The sequence below is a fragment of the Citrus sinensis genome, chromosome 3, assembly GCF_022201045.2.
Source record: "Citrus sinensis cultivar Valencia sweet orange chromosome 3, DVS_A1.0, whole genome shotgun sequence".
Classification (NCBI taxonomy): Eukaryota; Viridiplantae; Streptophyta; class Magnoliopsida; order Sapindales; family Rutaceae; genus Citrus; species Citrus sinensis.
Window position 1 is genome coordinate 48,445,574 of NC_068558.1, and position 17,602 is coordinate 48,463,175.

The 17,602-nt window shown below is 34.5% G+C and overlaps 3 protein-coding genes across 3 annotated transcripts; 1 reads left to right on the forward strand and 2 right to left on the reverse strand.

Annotated features, from left to right (window-relative positions):
* Positions 1 to 983: 983 nt before the first annotated feature.
* LOC102629063 (uncharacterized) lies at positions 984 to 3,579 on the forward strand. The gene is made up of 9 exons (XM_006491148.4): positions 984 to 1,339; positions 1,471 to 1,536; positions 1,653 to 1,758; positions 1,870 to 1,912; positions 2,026 to 2,098; positions 2,311 to 2,398; positions 2,933 to 2,989; positions 3,071 to 3,149; positions 3,348 to 3,579. The coding sequence occupies exons 1-9, from the start codon at positions 1,269 to 1,271 to the stop codon at positions 3,359 to 3,361; spliced, it is 597 nt and encodes a 198-aa protein (XP_006491211.1). The 5' UTR covers positions 984 to 1,268; the 3' UTR covers positions 3,362 to 3,579.
* Positions 3,580 to 3,765: 186 nt separating this feature from the next.
* LOC102628793 (uncharacterized) lies at positions 3,766 to 11,577 on the reverse strand. The gene is made up of 14 exons (XM_006491147.4): positions 10,717 to 11,577; positions 10,527 to 10,613; positions 10,130 to 10,239; positions 9,518 to 9,568; positions 8,949 to 9,120; positions 8,384 to 8,701; positions 8,069 to 8,272; positions 6,800 to 7,288; positions 6,472 to 6,681; positions 5,906 to 6,094; positions 5,279 to 5,442; positions 5,028 to 5,180; positions 4,843 to 4,921; positions 3,766 to 4,545 (listed from the first exon to the last, which is right to left on the reverse strand). The coding sequence occupies exons 1-14, from the start codon at positions 11,161 to 11,163 to the stop codon at positions 4,102 to 4,104; spliced, it is 3,117 nt and encodes a 1,038-aa protein (XP_006491210.2). The 5' UTR covers positions 11,164 to 11,577; the 3' UTR covers positions 3,766 to 4,101.
* Positions 11,578 to 14,462: 2,885 nt separating this feature from the next.
* On the reverse strand, positions 14,463 to 17,318 carry LOC102628491 (UDP-D-xylose:L-fucose alpha-1,3-D-xylosyltransferase MGP4). The gene is made up of 4 exons (XM_006491146.4): positions 16,633 to 17,318; positions 16,348 to 16,509; positions 15,996 to 16,211; positions 14,463 to 15,059 (listed from the first exon to the last, which is right to left on the reverse strand). The coding sequence occupies exons 1-4, from the start codon at positions 17,119 to 17,121 to the stop codon at positions 14,850 to 14,852; spliced, it is 1,077 nt and encodes a 358-aa protein (XP_006491209.2). The 5' UTR covers positions 17,122 to 17,318; the 3' UTR covers positions 14,463 to 14,849.
* Positions 17,319 to 17,602: the final 284 nt, after the last annotated feature.

Sequence of the window (17,602 nt, forward strand, 5' to 3'; positions counted from 1 at the left end):
GAGGAGTGATGCTTCGGTCTAGGCAGTACGACAAGGGTTATATATAGCAGGATCAGCTATTAAACCGAATGTTTAAACCATATACATATTAGCCGATTTTCTTCACCTTAAATAATCAATGAATTATTTAATCACACGCAATAAATTTAGAGCAAGAGCTTTGGCGTGAATTACTACTGTGGATGTGTTTCACTTGTTTGAATGCATGAATAAGAAAAGCACTGGGGAGGAAGAAATTATGCTTGTAATAACTTTAATTGAAGAAATAAATTTTCGCAGCATGGGTCGGTTCAGTAATTACTATTTAATTAGTACGGTCGGGTTGCAAGAAAACGAGTGTCGAATCTGAATCCCTGGTGCTGAACTATCATATTAATGTCTACAAATTGGTTGGTTAAGCAATTATTTATCAACTTTTTCTAATTCTTGTGTGGTTATTGTTACATGGGAACATGGGATGGATTGACTGACTTTTCTTCCAGAACATCTTTCAGACCTCAGTTCAAAGTGTCTATGAATTGGTTGCTTAACCGTGTGTGTGTGTGTGTGTGTGTGTGTATAGCAAGCATTTGTAATCCTTAAAAGCTTCATGGGAATAAACTTTGTTCTCCTGCAATTCTTGCTTGCTTTTCTCATACTAATTTAATCGCTCTATCATTTTATAAGTCAAATGGGAGAGGCAAAGAATTTGTAGTTCGTTGGATTTCTATCTATTGAGGGCTGTTTTATCATTTATGTATGAATAAATTAAAATCTTGCTCTCTTTTAGTTTTATGATTATAATTACCTTTTTCTATTTTCCATTTTAATTGTTGTACCCTTCCATTTCATTGCAATTTACAAAAGAATCATAACTTGAAGACGGCAAGTTTATGAGTTTCCGAAAAAATTGTATTTGGTTATTTAGGTAATTTCAGTTTAAAAGGCGGGGTTTTATAAGGAGTTTTGAGGGGTGTCAAAAGATCTACCGTAAATAGAACCCTAAAAATTCTGTAACGGCATTTTCGTCGGCCCAAACTAAACCCCTGCGCTCAGGCTTAGGTTAAAAATCCAAAAGCCACCTGCATGTCTCTCAATCGCACTCGCAGTCGCAGATTCTAAAACGGCCCGTCGCCGACTCTGAGACTCTCTTCTACTTGTTCAACCTCACCCTAGTAATCTTACAATTAGATTTTTACGATTTTTGGAGAAGCAGGGAAGCCGGTTTCTGGTGAGATAACTGAAAGTCTTGCTCTTAGTGATAAATTTGTAAGCTTTCAATCAAAGAGATGGGGAAAGCCAAAAAGGCTCCTAAATTTGCCGCCATGAAGAAGATCATCACCAAAAGAGCTATAAAAAAGTATTTGACCTTTTTTTTTTCCCACATTTTTACCTTTACTCAGTATGCTTCGTTACTATTATAATTGGTAAATCCTACATTGACTTTTTTTTTTTAATTTGTTGTCATTATTATAAAATTGTTGTATTCAGTTACAAAGAGGATGTTTTGAATCCCAACAAGAAAGACCTTACTAAGGAAAAGATGCCAAGAAATGTGTAAGCCTCCGCTCTACTTATCCTATAAGAATTTACTCTTTATTTGCTATTTATTTGATTTTGTTAATGCATATAAAAGATAATATAACTAATTGTAATTATTGTACCTGAATTAGGCCTAATGTTTCTTCGGCACTTTTCTTCACACACAACACTGCCTTGGGACCGCCTTACCGGGTCTTGGTGGATACCAACTTTATTAATTTCTCCATCCAGAATAAAGTAAGCAGAACTTGTTCTATTTTGTTTTACTCAGTTTTTGCTTTACTAATGTTCATGCCTTAACTTTAATTGGGAGAATTAACTTTCTGTTCTGTCTTCTACTTTGTATAGTTGGATTTGGAGAAGGGAATGATGGACTGCTTATATGCGAAATGTGAGTTTTATTAATCAAATATATTTGAATTATGTACTTTATTGTTTCCTTTTGTTCTCGGTAAAGTATTATCTTATTGTTTATACTAATTCTCTGCCCCTTTTGACCTAAAGGCACTCCTTGTATTACGGATTGTGTGATGGCAGAGCTTGAGAAGCTAGGTCAGAAGTACCGAGTAGCTCTGAGGTATCTTTCTTAGCAATTTAATACTCTGCATGTCTGGCTACTTTATGTTCGGTGTTCTCACTTGCATTATGGTGTCAGGTGGTTCCCAAGCTATCGGATGCTTTGTTTCCATTTGTTTTTATTGTTGGTCATAAATCCTTGTGCACTAACCATGTATTAGATTTTTTTCATTTTTAAAAAGTGAAAATTAATTTGTATTCTGCCTATATTAGGATTGCTAAGGATCCTCGTTTTGAGAGATTACCCTGTACTCATAAAGGGACCTATGCTGATGATTGTCTTGTTGAAAGAGTTACTCAGGTATGAATAGATCCTTATTATACATGCTATGCATTAGTTTTGTAGTTGATACGTAGGGGTAAATTAAGTGTCCTTGAATCCAAAAATTACATCATTTTTTGGAATCACGAGTCTTTTAGGAGAAAATTTTCCATTGATGAAAAAGCATTTCAGATTTGTGCTCTAACTGTTTTTGAATATTAATTAATGATGAAATATGAGCTCAATGCTAAGAGTCCTGCTGCAAATGCTTTGGTGTTTCAATGTGTAATTCAACTGTTATGACCCTGCTAAGAACATTTCATCGGTCTTGTTACGGTGTAATGACATGCTTACGTTGTTTCAGGTCTTAGTATGTCTCTTAGAAAATTAGCATTGTCATATTTTTAAATAATTGAATACATGCTTCTTGTCTATTATCGTTTTAGTTATTGTTACTGGTTTCCAGCCAAATCATAACCAATTTAATTTTGTATTTGAAGAAGGAACTCCATTGCCCTTCAGTATTTTTCTTTATCGGTTTCTTGCAACTAACATGTATGGTGTTGGAAACAGCATAAATGCTTCATAGTTGCTACATGTGATCGAGATCTGAAGCGAAGGATACGGAAGGTAAGATCAACTGACTTGTATTTGGGCACTGCATTTCATGATATTGGAATCCAGTAAATAACAAAGTTCGTTTTTTGGTAGGTTCCCGGAGTGCCTATCATGTACATAACCCGGCACAAGTATTCAATTGAGCGGCTGCCAGAGGCAACAGTTGGTGGAGGTATGCTGAAGCTATAGCTGTAATCATGTTATTGGTTGAAAATAGTGGTTCATTAGACTTCCAAAAACTTCAAATTAGCTGAGCGATATCGTCTCAGTTTGTGGTGACTTCTGAGTTGTAATTGTATTGAGTTGTTTTCTGTTTCTTTCTTTTGTGTGTATGTGTATCAATGTGAAATTTATTTGTGTTTTGGTGCAGCTCCAAGAATTTGATAATGGGAGGAGGATCATTCAATTGAGAATCATCTGTGCTGCTGTCCTAACTCAACGTTGAGCCTTAAGATGTTCTAAATATTAGAACTTTTGCGTAGGAATGATGATAGCTCGATGAAATGATGTGTGTATCAGTATTGTGATTGAGGCACTTATTTTGTGCCTTGTGTAATTCTATTAATGATATTTTTCCTACTAAATATTCCCAGTTTTCATTCTGTCGTTTATATCCCGTCAGCCAATCGCGATGAAAAAAGCAATATTTGTATGTTTGTTGGGACTTCGTTGTCCGCTCCCCGCAGATTCATTGATTAATTTATGTTTTCAATGATGCTAATGCCTTGCCTACCATGGAGATGGGAGGACATAATAGAAGTTAAATGAGGAATTAATGTGACAGCTGGTTGAACCACCAATTTTTGGTATTTGAAACCTAACAAACATTCATTGAAAGATTGATTGTACAGATGCTTGTTCTGAGTTCCCTCCTTTACAAACCTTCATGCCCATTTTCATTACAACTGAAGTGTACCACCAGATCCGAAATGAAAAAAACTAGTATACATTTGCCATTCATCGACATGGCCAGAAGGATGCGGTTAAGTTGCATACAAAACCCACACATATCCTTTCTGGCAAAAATTAGACCAGAGGGGAGAGAAATCAAAAATTAAAAGAATCATCTAATCAAAACTACTTTGAAAGATGCCAGCTGCCAAAGAATCAAATGGACTCTAGAATCATTGATGTAATATTGTTGTTGAGTTCGAATTTTCCGTCTCTTCTGGTGGAGGTTTCACATATTTTCCTATTACTTTTTGGCGTCTCTTTCTCTTTTGTCTGGTTTGTTTGTCTTTACTTTGCTGCTTCCTTTTCTCCTTTAGCTTATTCCGAAGATGCCTTTCTTTCTCAAATACACCTTGCCAAACGACCTCACCTGTTGACGGCCATAACCACCGTCTTCTAGGGTGATCAGAATCTGCCTCCTCGGCCATGTCCTCATCCATGCTTTTTAAAGTGCTGTATGAGAACCATCTGACCCACATTTGACCTCTCCGACTCTTAAACTTGTGTTGCTCTTGCATTGCACCAGTCTCAGGGTTCACATATACCATCCGTCTTGCACTGTGATAAGCCCAGACATTTACAAGTAGCTCAAGCAGGCGTGAGTAACAATGTTTGTCCTGCAAGGACCATAAGATACGTAAAATAATCCCACTGATTGAGAGAAATGTTCTAGTAACAAAACTGAAGATTCACATGAATTTATCTTAAAACGACAGGTTTTGAGAGGTGGGTAACTTCAATCCTAGACAATAATAAAGTCTCCCAATAAGGGAAAACATATATCTATATCTATATATATGGATAGATAGATATACATATAGATATAGATATAGATAGATAGATAGATAGATGGGCGCAAAAACAACTTCCCATTCAGAACTTAAGTCTTATGATATCAAGTGGAAGCAAGTAACCTTAGATAAACTCAGATAACAGCGGCCACTTTCATGGTGCTCATCATACATTTGTGCATCCAAGGCATCCACAAACATCCTGCAAAAGAGACAAATAATAGATTGAGAATATAATGAATATTTTCTGATACCAGCAAAAGGTTAAATCATATATTATAGAGAAGCCCACAAGTGGTAAAATGCACCTTGAAAACATAACAAACTCTAGGAAGGACCTTGTTGGCAAAACCCAACTCTGCACGACAGACCATGTATCCCCATCTTGAGGCATGAGGGGTAGAAATTCCAACTCATGCTTTATGCCATACATCCTCTTCAGAGACTCGGAAAAAGTAACCCTTCAAACCATTAATAGAATAGAGAAACCAAGTCAAGTATCCAGACAGCAGATAAAGAAACAAAATTGATACACAGTTGTGATATTTACAGCTCTTACTTGCAATTTCCAGCATTTATGGCATCACAAAATGACCAAAAATCCTGTCGCAAAGGGTTTCTCGAATCCACATCCATCCGAACCCAAAAGTAGAGTGCGTCGCCATGCCTTCGCGCTTGGATAGCATCTACCAAAGCATTTTCAGCGATCCTAGACAACGATACCTGTTTAAACCCCAGAATTAGAATGAAAAAAAAAAGAGATCAAGAACACATTAAAAAAAAAAATTATGTAACTGCTTCCAGCCCTAAGAAAACCCAAAAGGTGGTAGTTGTGGGGTCATCAATCCTGACAGAATAATTTGAGCAGGTCTTGATTTAATCTCCAGAAACTTCTCTTAACTTGTTTCTCAAAATCTCCAGAAACATCTCAAATTATCATAAATGAGGATAGTGGCCAAGCTTCAGAAACTGAATGATTTAACAAATATATGTATTTTGTGAATTCTGAACTGCAAAATGCAAAGATACCGCATTTTAAACTGTAATCTTAGATGCAGCAATTGATCTATGTAATGGCAATAAAAGATCTATTTTCTCTCGGCCACAAGGCAGCAGATTTGGGCCACACACAGCAAAACTTCACCCTGCTGCTTTCACATTGATATAAAAGGACATGGAAACACACCTTGTTGGCTGTTGCTCTCCAGGACTGAAACCCTATCCAGGCATTCTTGTGTAAACGGTCAATCCGGTTTGCAATTGCAAAAAAGGCTCCATATTCACCAAGGATATCTCGGTAGTAAGGGTTATTAAGAAGTGGCAGACGGGAGGGTGCATCAACATCATCTCTTCTAGGTCTGCGGCCTTTGGAGGACTGCAATCATACAGTCTGTGTAGTTAAGATGATTGGCAAAAGTGCATATTTTAAATTATTTCATGAATATAAAGGGTAACAAGTTTAAGAAAATAAAAAACAAAATCAAGCCCAAAAGAAATGCTACGAGTTAGAATTGCAAAAGTATGTGTAACTCACATGAATAATAATCAGTAACTGCAAGGGAAAGAGTATACAACCTTTTGTGTCATAAAACTTTCGGTATTACTAACATGGGTAATAATCAATAATTGCAAAAGCACGTATACGTAAAACGAATTCAAGGACAGTTAAAAGTTTCTAATTTACAATCTCAAAGCATGTAGAATTCAAATAAAATTGTATAAAAGGATGTCACAATATGCTTGCTAACTCACCAATCCAATTCCACGATAGAGCGATCTATGGTGCAGAAAAGGCCAGGTTCCTTCCCCAAGGTAAGGTTCATAAATGCACAATGGTTGACCAGTCCTTTCTAGCTCCCCTTCATCCCTTTCATGCAAATCATTTTTAGTTCGATCAGCCCTTTTGGCACTTCGATACACTTCGTCCCATGTTCCATGAGATTGATCAATTCTATCTTTTAACTGCATAAAATTCCTAAGAATGTGAAATTTCACAAAGGAATGGCTCAAGTAATAGAGTCCAGCAGGAAATTTTCAACCTCAAAATATTAAAGACTCATCACTGCCACTGCAATCTTACCTCTTCTTCTTCTCTTCTCTTTCTAACATTGAGCATCTCAATATCTTTTTCTTCCTTCCAGATGTCATATAAAAATGAGTCATCAGTTTCAGGCACAGGAAGATAGCTGTCTCTTTCAGTATGGTTCGACTGCAGCAGCTCAATCTGGTTTAAAAATCTGTTACTTCTTGAAGTTCTATCTTCATGTGTTGAATTTAGAAAAGCTTCAAATAGATGCCATTGCCATTCTTCTTTCAATTTGGGAGAAAGTTCTTTGATAGACTTGGGGAATGCAACTTCTGATGGCAGCTTGAGAACATTTTCAAGCAGCATAGCATAACCTTCAATAGTTTCCAAAGCCATCAGGTTCTTAACAGAACCTCTTCCTATTGAGGCAATATTGCGAGCAAAAGGTGATATTTTCCCATTTGTAATCACTTGCAATATAATGTGTGTAAGAGCTTTAATATTTTCTTTAGGGAAAAGATAGCCATTCACCCTGTCATCAACCTAATTGTTATTGCCAACACAGTTAGTACCTTCTCTTACAAAACGAAAATTTGAAGCATAAGATGATTCAGAGAAAAGTAGTTGTAAGACAAACAAATTAATTCACGGAAAGATTTTACTCCACCAACTAATTCTTAAATGTGTACCAAATTGATCTTCCATATTTGCGGTAAGTTCAGAATGACAGGGAAGATGTTATGTGTCTTCCAGCCAATTCATTTGAAATGCTTTCACTTAAAGCAGGTTATCGCTTTAGATGTCAAGTTCCAAAGGCAGGAAGTATCTCTTGATGTTTTCAGGTTTGGTTAGGACAAAAATTTTGGGAGACCATAAAGCCTACGTGGGCAATCAAGAAAGAGAATGCCAAAGAATGACCAAAGCCAATATGAAGCGTAATGGATTAGTGACAGCATAAGGATTGAAATAATGGAAAATGCAAGAGAAGCTATAGCGCCAGCAAAGAGAAGCAATTCATAGTTGAAATCCAAGATGCCATAAGATCATGAAGATTAACAAGAAATAGTTTGAGATTGAGAAAAGGACATAATGCCCCAACTTATAAGTTAAGCCCAGATTATGAGTCACCTGAAAAACAAAACAAAAATAAAATAAAGAAAAAGAAGGGCACAATTTGACTATTTGACACTTTTCTAAATCTAGGAGAGCCTATGACTACCTTTTCTGTTAACATGTATCTGCTTCTAATTTCAAATGTTAGTTACTTCAGAGAAAATATAACCGATGACAATCTTTATAAAATACTGAAGAAATAAACCATACATATTTTCTGATGTTGGAGAGGTCTGGGGCTATGATTGGTTTCCTGAAGCACAAAGCTTTCACCAAAATCTCAGGAAAAGTTTGCTCCTCGAGGAAAGATCCATATATCACAACATCAGCTGTGTTAAGAACACTGTCAACATCTCCTTCAGCAGCCATGTGCTTCACAACTCCAAGAGGGTAATGAAGGTTATGAGCAATGGCCTGAGGGTAACCGGAAATTATTGGAACTTGGTTAATATAATAGAAAATTGGAGAAAACTATATACAATTAACTTGAACCATAGTCTTGAGCATAAGTAGATAAAACCATACCTCAATGACCACACTATAATTACTAGTTGAATCCCCGCTTAAAATCATAACCTTGATTGGAGAATTTGATTCATTTTCTACAGAGACCTCCGAAAAAAGTGGTAAAAGAGCACGCAAAATAAGGGCATGCTCCAGCCATAACCCCCTGTACATAAATTGAGTTCCTACAATTGCAATGACAAGATCATCAGGCTTAAAGCCCATCTTGACACGTACAGTATCGTTGTACAAATCCATATTAGTATCTGCTTCCCATGCTTTAGCAGGAGAACCCGGAATAACATAATAGTTTCCGGCATCAAATGCAGAGTACATCATCTGTAGAGAGCACAAAGAAATGAAATGATTGGAAATACATCCCAACTTCAGAAACCAGTCAAAAGCATGAGCATTAATGTAACTACAGTTATACAAACAACACAATGATTAATATCAAAGAGACATAAAACTGCCTAAATGATCATTTATATCCCTTTCACTCTGTTCATGAAAACTATATCCCAATATGTCATTTAAGAAATTTAACCAGCATCCACAAAACCAAACATTCACGAGCAGTTATTACCGGCAAGACATAGTCTGGGAAAACAACCACAGTTGCACGGTTGAAAACTTTTTTCCAATCATTTAAAAGCTCAAGTTGACCACTTGAAGCATAGTTTCTTGCACGAGTAGCAAGTGTTCCTTCGTGGATGGTCCATACGAGAGGAAGAGATTTGAAAGGTTCCTGCATGATACTGTAACAAGTAAAATCAATGATGTTAACTGACAGATATCTTAATGACAACTACTGCCTAGAACGAAGCAACTTAAGTTCTGACAGGTCAATGTATCATCTGATCCGAAGAAAGTGAGTCTCTAACATTAGTATTCAAATAACCTTATCATAAAATTTTATCGAATTGCATAATGAAAACTTAATGGAGTTCGAAAAGAACATTCAAGAACATAACTATTTAAACATAAATGGAAGAAACTGAATCTTTGTCTTAGAGCCAAGACATCCTTATATGGACGGTTACGGTAAAGTAATTTAAAAGAGGAAGAAAACCAAGAACTTAGTAAGATTGAAATTTTGGGAGTTCAAAATAATATTCTTAATGAAATTTTGGGAGCTCAAAATAATATTCTTACTTAGAAATGACAACCTTTGCTTCAAGTGAGTTCACAAGTATGCCATCATAGCTGCAAGATAACAGATATCACAAAAAATTGTTAAAACCAATAAACCAACCACAGCCAATCATTTCAAACTAGATACGAAAAGCATCATGCATTATTGCAGAATCAACCCCCTGGTAAAACTAAATGAGAGTAATCAATTAAACAACTTGTACAATATTAAGATAAGATGTGTAGTAGTCCTAATGGTCCATTCAGAAAAGATGGATTTTCAAATAAAAGAAAATATCTGAGTAAAGCGTATAAAGTCTCAAAACATCAAATTATCTGTAGATGGTGCTGATATACAAACTTTCAAAATGAAAGGATTTCTTGGAAGTGGTTAGATCTTGACTTCAACAGTGATACAACTTCCAGTGATAACTCACAAAAATGTTGGGGGAGAAAGATACAACTAATGGTGAGGATTGCAAAGGCATTTCCTATAAGTACAACAATTGAACATACTGCTCCTCTACTAACTGGAGTGGAAGACCCTCATTGGTTTTCTTCCAAGGATATCTAGCTAACATCTAAGTCTTAACTTCAGAACATATTCCAGACTTATTAACAGGATTCACATACTTTAGCCAATTGACAAAAGATGCCTTCTCCCGACCAGTTTGAAGAATGGCAACTGGAACTCCTATGTTTCTCCAAACCTCATGTGCTCGGCCATCTTCAAGGGAGTACACCTGCAGAAAAAAAATTGTTAAGAGGAATTTATTTATCCCAGAGAGCAAGATAGAAGCAATTGAGTATTAACTAAGTCGGTCTAAATGACGATATCCCATGTAAAGAATACAAGACTCATAGCTACAGACGAGCAAGATAGAAGCAATTGAGTATTAACTAAGTCGGTCTAAATGAACGATATCCCATGTAAAGAATACAAGACGCATAGCTACAGACTTCATTCAACAACCGAGTTAAGCTTAACAAGAAGCTGAAACAGATGCAGCCTGCAGATTAGTGTCATTACCTGAATTGCATAACCAATCTCTCGTAATGCAATTGCAATAGTCACCATTTGCAATTGCTGTGGATCAATCAGCAGATCGGGAAACACCTTGAAAAAGAAATCCAAGTCAAAACAAGCAAAACGGTAGCCCAATGAAGCACATAAAAATTCAGTAAAAACAAACGTGAGCTAGTAATCAAGAAATACTGACCAATGCTAGCTGGGGCTTTCTGTAACCAAAACGGTGTAGTTTCCTGTGGAAAACAGAAGTCAAATTGACATCTTTATCTTCACTTTGAAATTTCTCCATAAGCTTTAAAGGCAAAAATGTAACTTCCTCTCCAAAATCCAACAGACCCATCTCCTTCAAGAACATCAAATCTGCAGGGACTTTATCAAAATCCCGCAACGACCCTTGAGATTCATCCATCACTGTCACTGACCCAGGTAAAAACAGCTGAAAAATAACCACAAAGAACAAGAAAACAGCCACAGTGCAAATCCATAGTAGATAATCCAGCTTCTTGAAAAACAAGAAACGTGAGAATCTCGATCTGTTTCTTTGCAGGAACGAGTGTTGCCTCTCAGTTCTCGACGAGGACCGGCCAAGATTGTCCCTTTTCAATGGAACCACAAGCCCACTCTCCAAAGAACCCATTTTATTACATTTCCATCAAAAACAAAACATGCAAATCAAGAAAAGCAAGAAGGCCAGGGAAGACTGTCAATCAAAAACGGAATCTTTGTAAATTAATGTAGAGATTGGAGAGTGTATGGAGCTTGACAAATGAGTAAGATGACGTGGCGGGTGACTGTCTTGGGTTTGTTGTCACTTGTCAATGAGAGGCCTAAACAAAATTTTAACAGATTTCACAAACCAAAGATTTGGATTTGGAAGAGCCACGGGATTTTTGTGAATCTTGAAAATGAAACACCAGTGCTACCAACTACCATCGTTGCTTGCTCGCTCGCTTGCTTACGACCTACAAACTCGGTGGAAGAATCTAATATTCTCCAAATTAACTCGTGGGTTGTCTTTTTAAGTGTCTGATTGCTTTTGTTTATTTTTTAAGAAAAAACTAAATGAAAATTATTGTCGGTTATAATCATGTCTTTTTCAATAGGAGCTTAAGGTACAGTAAGATGAACAATATTATGACGTTAATCGTTATATTTATATTTTTTATTTTTTTATTATAAGATTCGAATTGTTATGATATGATTATTTAGGCAGAGTTTATTTACCTTGTAACTGTTGATAATGACGGGTGCTATAAATGTTTATCTGTTTAAAGCAAATTTAAAACTATTGATTAATTCTCAGTCTAAGTATAACTCTGCTGTGAGCCTAAAGCACGTGGAGCTGAAATATATATATATATATATATATATATATTTACGTCATATGTGTTACTAAGCTTTATTTATTTATTAGAAAATAGAACTGTATTTCACGCGGTTTTAAAAAAAAATTAATATTATTAATTTTTCTTACTTTACACTTGATGAAACTGATAAAAAATATGAATTAATTTTCTTTTAAGATGAGGCAACTTTATAAAAAAATAAAAAAAAATTATTAGTCAGCAATACATATAAAGAAACAACGCAAGATAAAGAATAAAATGAGAGAATATATTATTAAAGTGATTTTATTCATTTCAATTATGTGTGTATAAAACAAAAAGATGAGCTCTCCTTTTATAGTTACATAATCACTTCATGAAATTAATGAAAAATTATGAATTATAATTTCTTGTGAGATAGTGGGAGTTATAGGGAAACTAAATGTTGCTAATGAGAGATAGTGAGGAAACTAAGAGATATATGTTATGAACATCCACATTTATTTTAATAAACTCATAACACTCTCCCTTGGATGTTCATTACAAAAAATGTGCCTCATTAAAACTTTTACATAATTGTTATTGTGTAATAACAATCAAATTAATTATGAGAAGATGAAAATCCAAATCTAAAAGAAATTTTCTCTATTTATTAGATAATAGAGAATATACAAAGATGAAAAATGGTGATGCCACATCACCTCCTCAAGTCCCAACTTTATATATATATATATATATTTGTTTATTTATTTTTATTGTGTGAGATTGGTCGTGTGGGTTTACGATGATAGATCGCTTGTATTATATTGTTTGCATTGTATTAAAACATTAATTTTATGTTAATTTATGTTTAACTGTAATTTTTTATTGTATTATACTATATTAAAAAAGGTAGCTAATAAAATAAAAGGTGTATAAAAAATAAACTCATGAGCCATGAGAGATAGAGTTTAAACAATATTCCATAACAATAAAATTCATAATTTAGATATAGTTATTTAATTTTCATTATTTAACAAAATTTATATTTATTAAATATTAATTTATATTTATATTTAAATAAAAATTAATTTTAATAATAATAATAATAATAATAATAATATAAGATGGAAATGAACCTAAATATAAATGATAATACATTATTTTACTTTTATTACATAAACTTATTTTAATTTTTCACTTTAAATACATAAAATAAATTTATGAATTTTATGTTTAATAATTTATTATTTAAAAAACTAAATTTAAATTAAAAAACTACAGTCGACGTTAATGAATAAAAATAAATTTATAGTTTAATGTCATATTGTTTTATAATATAATATAATTCATATTATAATATATAATTATATAGTAGTATTTTTTTTGCAATGTCATATTAAATAATACTATATTATAATATGATTATATTATATTCTAATAATTAATATATAAATATAAATTACATTATAGTATAATATTATTAATAGTATAAAATAGTATTGGAATATTTTATTATTTAATAATGGTACATTATTAATTTTTATAATATAAAAATTAATATCTAGACCCAATGATTTAATACTTAATTCCAAAAATTAACAATAAAACTCTAAAAAATTAATAAATTTAAATAATATAAATTTAATTTTAACATTAATATAAAATAATATCATTTAATATAATTACAATTCATATTACACCAAATATAGTATTGCATTACAATTTAATGCAGTGTACTTTAATGCAATACGTCGTAACGCAATATAATTAATACAGTATAATGTAATACAATATGTCAAACACACTTTTAATAAATAAAAATATTTAACAGCTTAGACAACTCGAAGGATGCTCTTTAAGGGCTATCAAATTTTATGATAAATTAGAAAATTCCCTTTTATTTTATAATTTCTGAGTTCTAATAAATTAATATGGACTCGACTAGCTTACAGAATCTGTAAGCTACAGACTGCAGCATCAGCCGTTGGATGTGGTTGGATGTGGAGTGAGAAATTAAACTATAGAAAATGGGACGGTGGGATGACGGGAGATGTTAGGTACAGAATCTGTACCATAGGCATGTCCAATTAATATAATTCTGCAGTGCCAGCTAACACAATATGCTTTCCTAATTTTGTCAATTCCTGTTTTCTTTTTGCCAATTATCAAATTCTTGTTGGCCAAATTTTGAACGATACTTTGGACAAACCCACAAGTAAAATAAAAATTATTATTGATTCATTGTTTCCACCTGCGTTGTCAAGTGCGTTAAACTTAAAAAAAAAAAAAAAAAAGCAATGTGTGTGCATCGGTCAAATTTGGGAGAAAATTAAAATCGAAGTGCAGCTAATCGGTTATAAAAAATTATATTCAACTGAAATTGGAATTTTATAAACCGATAAAAAAATTAAAAAAAATATTGATTTAATGCTTCTTGCTCTACAAGTTTGTTGTACGATTGGATAATAAATTTTAGATTTACTGAAACTCGAAAATTGTTTTCTTCAATTTACCGCGGCCTGTGGGAGTCAAAACTATTGAAGTATATTTACTTTATAAATTGCAACAACACTTGAGTTTGTAGTCCGACGGTTAGACTAATTGCCTTCTAAGCAATAGACAAAATTGATTCATTTGGCACAACATTTATTCATTATCATCTTATAGATATATTAATATTTTTATAGAAAACAATTCTTATCAAGAGGCATATTTCCATCAAAAAGTTGGCGACCCGCCAGCAATCTGATGGGGGTTACATGTTGAAAGAATTTCTGAAGTGCACAAGCGCTATCAAAACATTTCCAATAAATTACATGGACTTTGTGCAAACAAACCCCGTCAGAAACAAATGAAACAATGAGCTTCTTAGCGGCTGAATCTTGAAATGTTGCCCTTTGATTCCATGGCGCCCCTGATGAGCACCAAGACGATCCAATTGGCAAGTCAAACTCCATTTAAGGTTCACTAAGGACTATTGGTCCTGCAGAAAGAGATCATATGTTTCCCCAGATTGTTACAACTTGCCTAAGGGGGACTCGACAGCATGATCATCAACCAACCAGAGACCAAAATCACGGAATCTCTTTATCTTTTTCTCAAAACCTGTGATGTAATTATTGTGGATAATTACATGCTTTCCTTTAGTTTCTTCAACCCATGTCTGGTTTTTAAAGTACAATCCCCCAGTTGGAAATGCTGACTGGGGTAGCAGGTAGAGATCCACCTGCAAAGGATCGATATTAAAATGCCATCAGAGAAATCCCAACAACATAACGTCCCAAAAGTTGTGATGTTAAGCAAAAATCAGCCAATAAATTTTTGCTTAGTTAAAATGAGCCGAATGAGATTCTACCTACTAGCAGGAAAAGATGGAATAAAGACTTCAAAGAACATATTTCAACCACTAAAAAGAGCAACTCAGACCTATTCAAAATGACAACCAACTCAAACCCGTGAACCAAAATTTCTGCCATTTTTATTTTATTTACACATTCAACTGAGTGTTGTAGTTTATATTATACTTTATCAAGAACGAGGCTAATTGCAATATGGCTAGTTTCCATGGCACATGAGAGCTGATTTTGCAAAAGCAAGTTTAGAAGCAAAAGCTCAGCAGACGGATTCAGAAGAAAGAAACTAACAGTTTTAGACACATTGCTAATAATTAGAACATGAGAAGACAACATTAGATGACAAAGATAAAGAAGATCATGAATGAACAGTTTCCTGTCATGCATCAAAAATAATTTCTTATCTGATAAAGTTCATGTATTTTTTTTTTTTTTTTTTCATTTTATTGAGAAGGACAAACTAATCCAAATTGTTCTCTTTGATCACAGAAAAACTTGAGAAGTAAAATTGACTAACGATTCCCCTGAACTAAAAAACTACCAATCTCAACCTAAAGTGAGAGAGGTGTATGCCTCGAGAATCAAAATTCACAATAAGCCATAACCATTTGTTAATATTTGATTGCTAGTAGGAAGAAAAGGATCAATCATAGAATTACTGAGGCATACAAAGGTCACCTGCAATTCAACCATCATATGAAAAGTCAATAGATTTAGTCTCATAAGATGATTTCAATGAGGACAAGGAACCAAAGCACCAACATCATAATTTCATTCTGACAGTGGCAACAAAGGCACACAGAACACACCTGTCCAGCAGTTTTATTCAGTGCCCAATTAAATGCAGGCTGATCATTTGCTTTCTTTGCCTTGGACCAAGGTTCAGCCTGAAGCTCCTCAATCCATTTCTTCATGACTAGCTTTGCACCATCAGTGGGACGCAGGAAAATCATACAACTACAAATGTAAGTGCGGCCTTTTTTTCCTGGAGGCGGCAGATCATGCGAATGATCAAGAGGCTTCACCTGGTCCCAAATGGGGGGAAGAAGGCAAGAATCAAAATGATGAAACAAGCTGCAATTGATGGGAATGCACAAGCACTTGAGAATTGAAATAGCAAATTCACACTAATTCCAATGTCATTGAGTACAGTGTACGTACAGCAGCCATGTCATCAGTGAAGTACACATCGTGATCTCCCTGGAGATAGGGAAAGGGATCTTTCAACCAAACCATATCAACATCATTGTACATAACGTTATACCCAAGCTCTAATATGTGCAGCAGATGACGAGGCCTCCGAGATGTAAAATTGAAGAATCCCTAGACACACACCCGCAAATCATTCAAAGAATCATTTGAAGAAAGTAAGTAATCAATTACTGACTAATACAAATAACATCAGGAAACAGAAGCAGCAAATGTTTATGAAAATGTTTGTTTAACCTGAGAGCCAAACTTATGGGCAGTTTGTGAATCGGGAGCAGGCGGCACGAGGACAGCGTGACCAGGCCATCTCCCGTTCACTTTATAAAGAGTGGCGTAATCCTCTGCAATAACCAGCACTTGATCTTGGTGCTTTTGTCTCGAAATACTAATCAACCAGTTGTTTAGAAACGGCAAGTAAGGCTGACTCACAGCGCAGACGATAATAGTGCCGTTCTTAGCCACAAACGACGCCGCTTGGGACAGCGTGTAGTCACGCCATTTAGCGAGAGAGGAAGTAGCGTTTGGGAACATGAACCCGGGGGTTCCAGTCCAGGGGAGGATTACGCCGAGTACGACTAAGAGAGAGAGTAACACTAGAAGAGTTGTTCGGTTGAGAACTAGTAACATTGGTCTTTGGAATTGGAAGGTCATTGAATTGCGCGGCGAAAGAGGGTACGGATTTGGTAACGGATTGTGTAACGGCCGTTGATGCAGCCACTGTGACATTGTTGTCGCAATTTTAACCAAGTAGAAAAGATACAAGGAATCGAAGGAAGGAGTATTGATGATATTTTGAATCAGTGAGCTGACTGCTCAGATTTTTCAGATTTGGATCTGTAATATCGGGTTTGCGATTCCAGCTTCAGTGTCCGGTCTGTCGGTGTGTTGTCAGTGATGAGGTCGTTAGTCCTTCGACCCAATTATAATTATTTTATTGCCTTTTCTCCATGGCGACCCCACCCCAAGAAAATAATAATAATAATAATAATAATAATAATAGTGCACCCTTTTGTTTTTAATGCGGACTTTTAATTGATAGTTATAATTTAACACTAAAATATTTAAAATATTTGTTAAATATTTATTATTGTAGTTAATAATTTAAAATTTTTCATTTGAAGAATTTTTTAAAACTTTTTTTTATTAATGTGAACAATGTTTTGATGATGCTCTAAAATTAAGTTGACTTATTACAGGCTTTTACAGT

What these genes read in the sequence shown, in the direction of transcription:
- LOC102628793 (XM_006491147.4), bottom strand. Translation starts at nt 11,163, where the DNA reads ATGGGTTCTTTGGAGAGTGGGCTTGTGGTTCCATTGAAAAGGGACAAT. An exon ending in AGATTGGTTATGCAATTCAG is followed by an intron (nt 10,240 to 10,526) that starts GTAATGACACTA and finishes TTTTTTCTGCAG; the next exon opens with GTGTACTCCCTTGAAGATGG. An exon ending in GGAGAGCAACAGCCAACAAG is followed by an intron (nt 5,443 to 5,905) that starts GTGTGTTTCCAT and finishes GGGTTTAAACAG; the next exon opens with GTATCGTTGTCTAGGATCGC.
- LOC102629063 (XM_006491148.4), top strand. Translation starts at nt 1,269, where the DNA reads ATGGGGAAAGCCAAAAAGGCTCCTAAATTTGCCGCCATGAAGAAGATC. An exon ending in ACCAAAAGAGCTATAAAAAA is followed by an intron (nt 1,340 to 1,470) that starts GTATTTGACCTT and finishes TGTTGTATTCAG; the next exon opens with TTACAAAGAGGATGTTTTGA. An exon ending in AAGTACCGAGTAGCTCTGAG is followed by an intron (nt 2,099 to 2,310) that starts GTATCTTTCTTA and finishes TGCCTATATTAG; the next exon opens with GATTGCTAAGGATCCTCGTT.
- LOC102628491 (XM_006491146.4), bottom strand. Translation starts at nt 17,121, where the DNA reads ATGTCACAGTGGCTGCATCAACGGCCGTTACACAATCCGTTACCAAAT. An exon ending in CCCATAAGTTTGGCTCTCAG is followed by an intron (nt 16,510 to 16,632) that starts GTTAAACAAACA and finishes GTGTGTGTCTAG; the next exon opens with GGATTCTTCAATTTTACATC. An exon ending in TGAATAAAACTGCTGGACAG is followed by an intron (nt 15,060 to 15,995) that starts GTGTGTTCTGTG and finishes GATCCTTTGCAG; the next exon opens with GTGGATCTCTACCTGCTACC.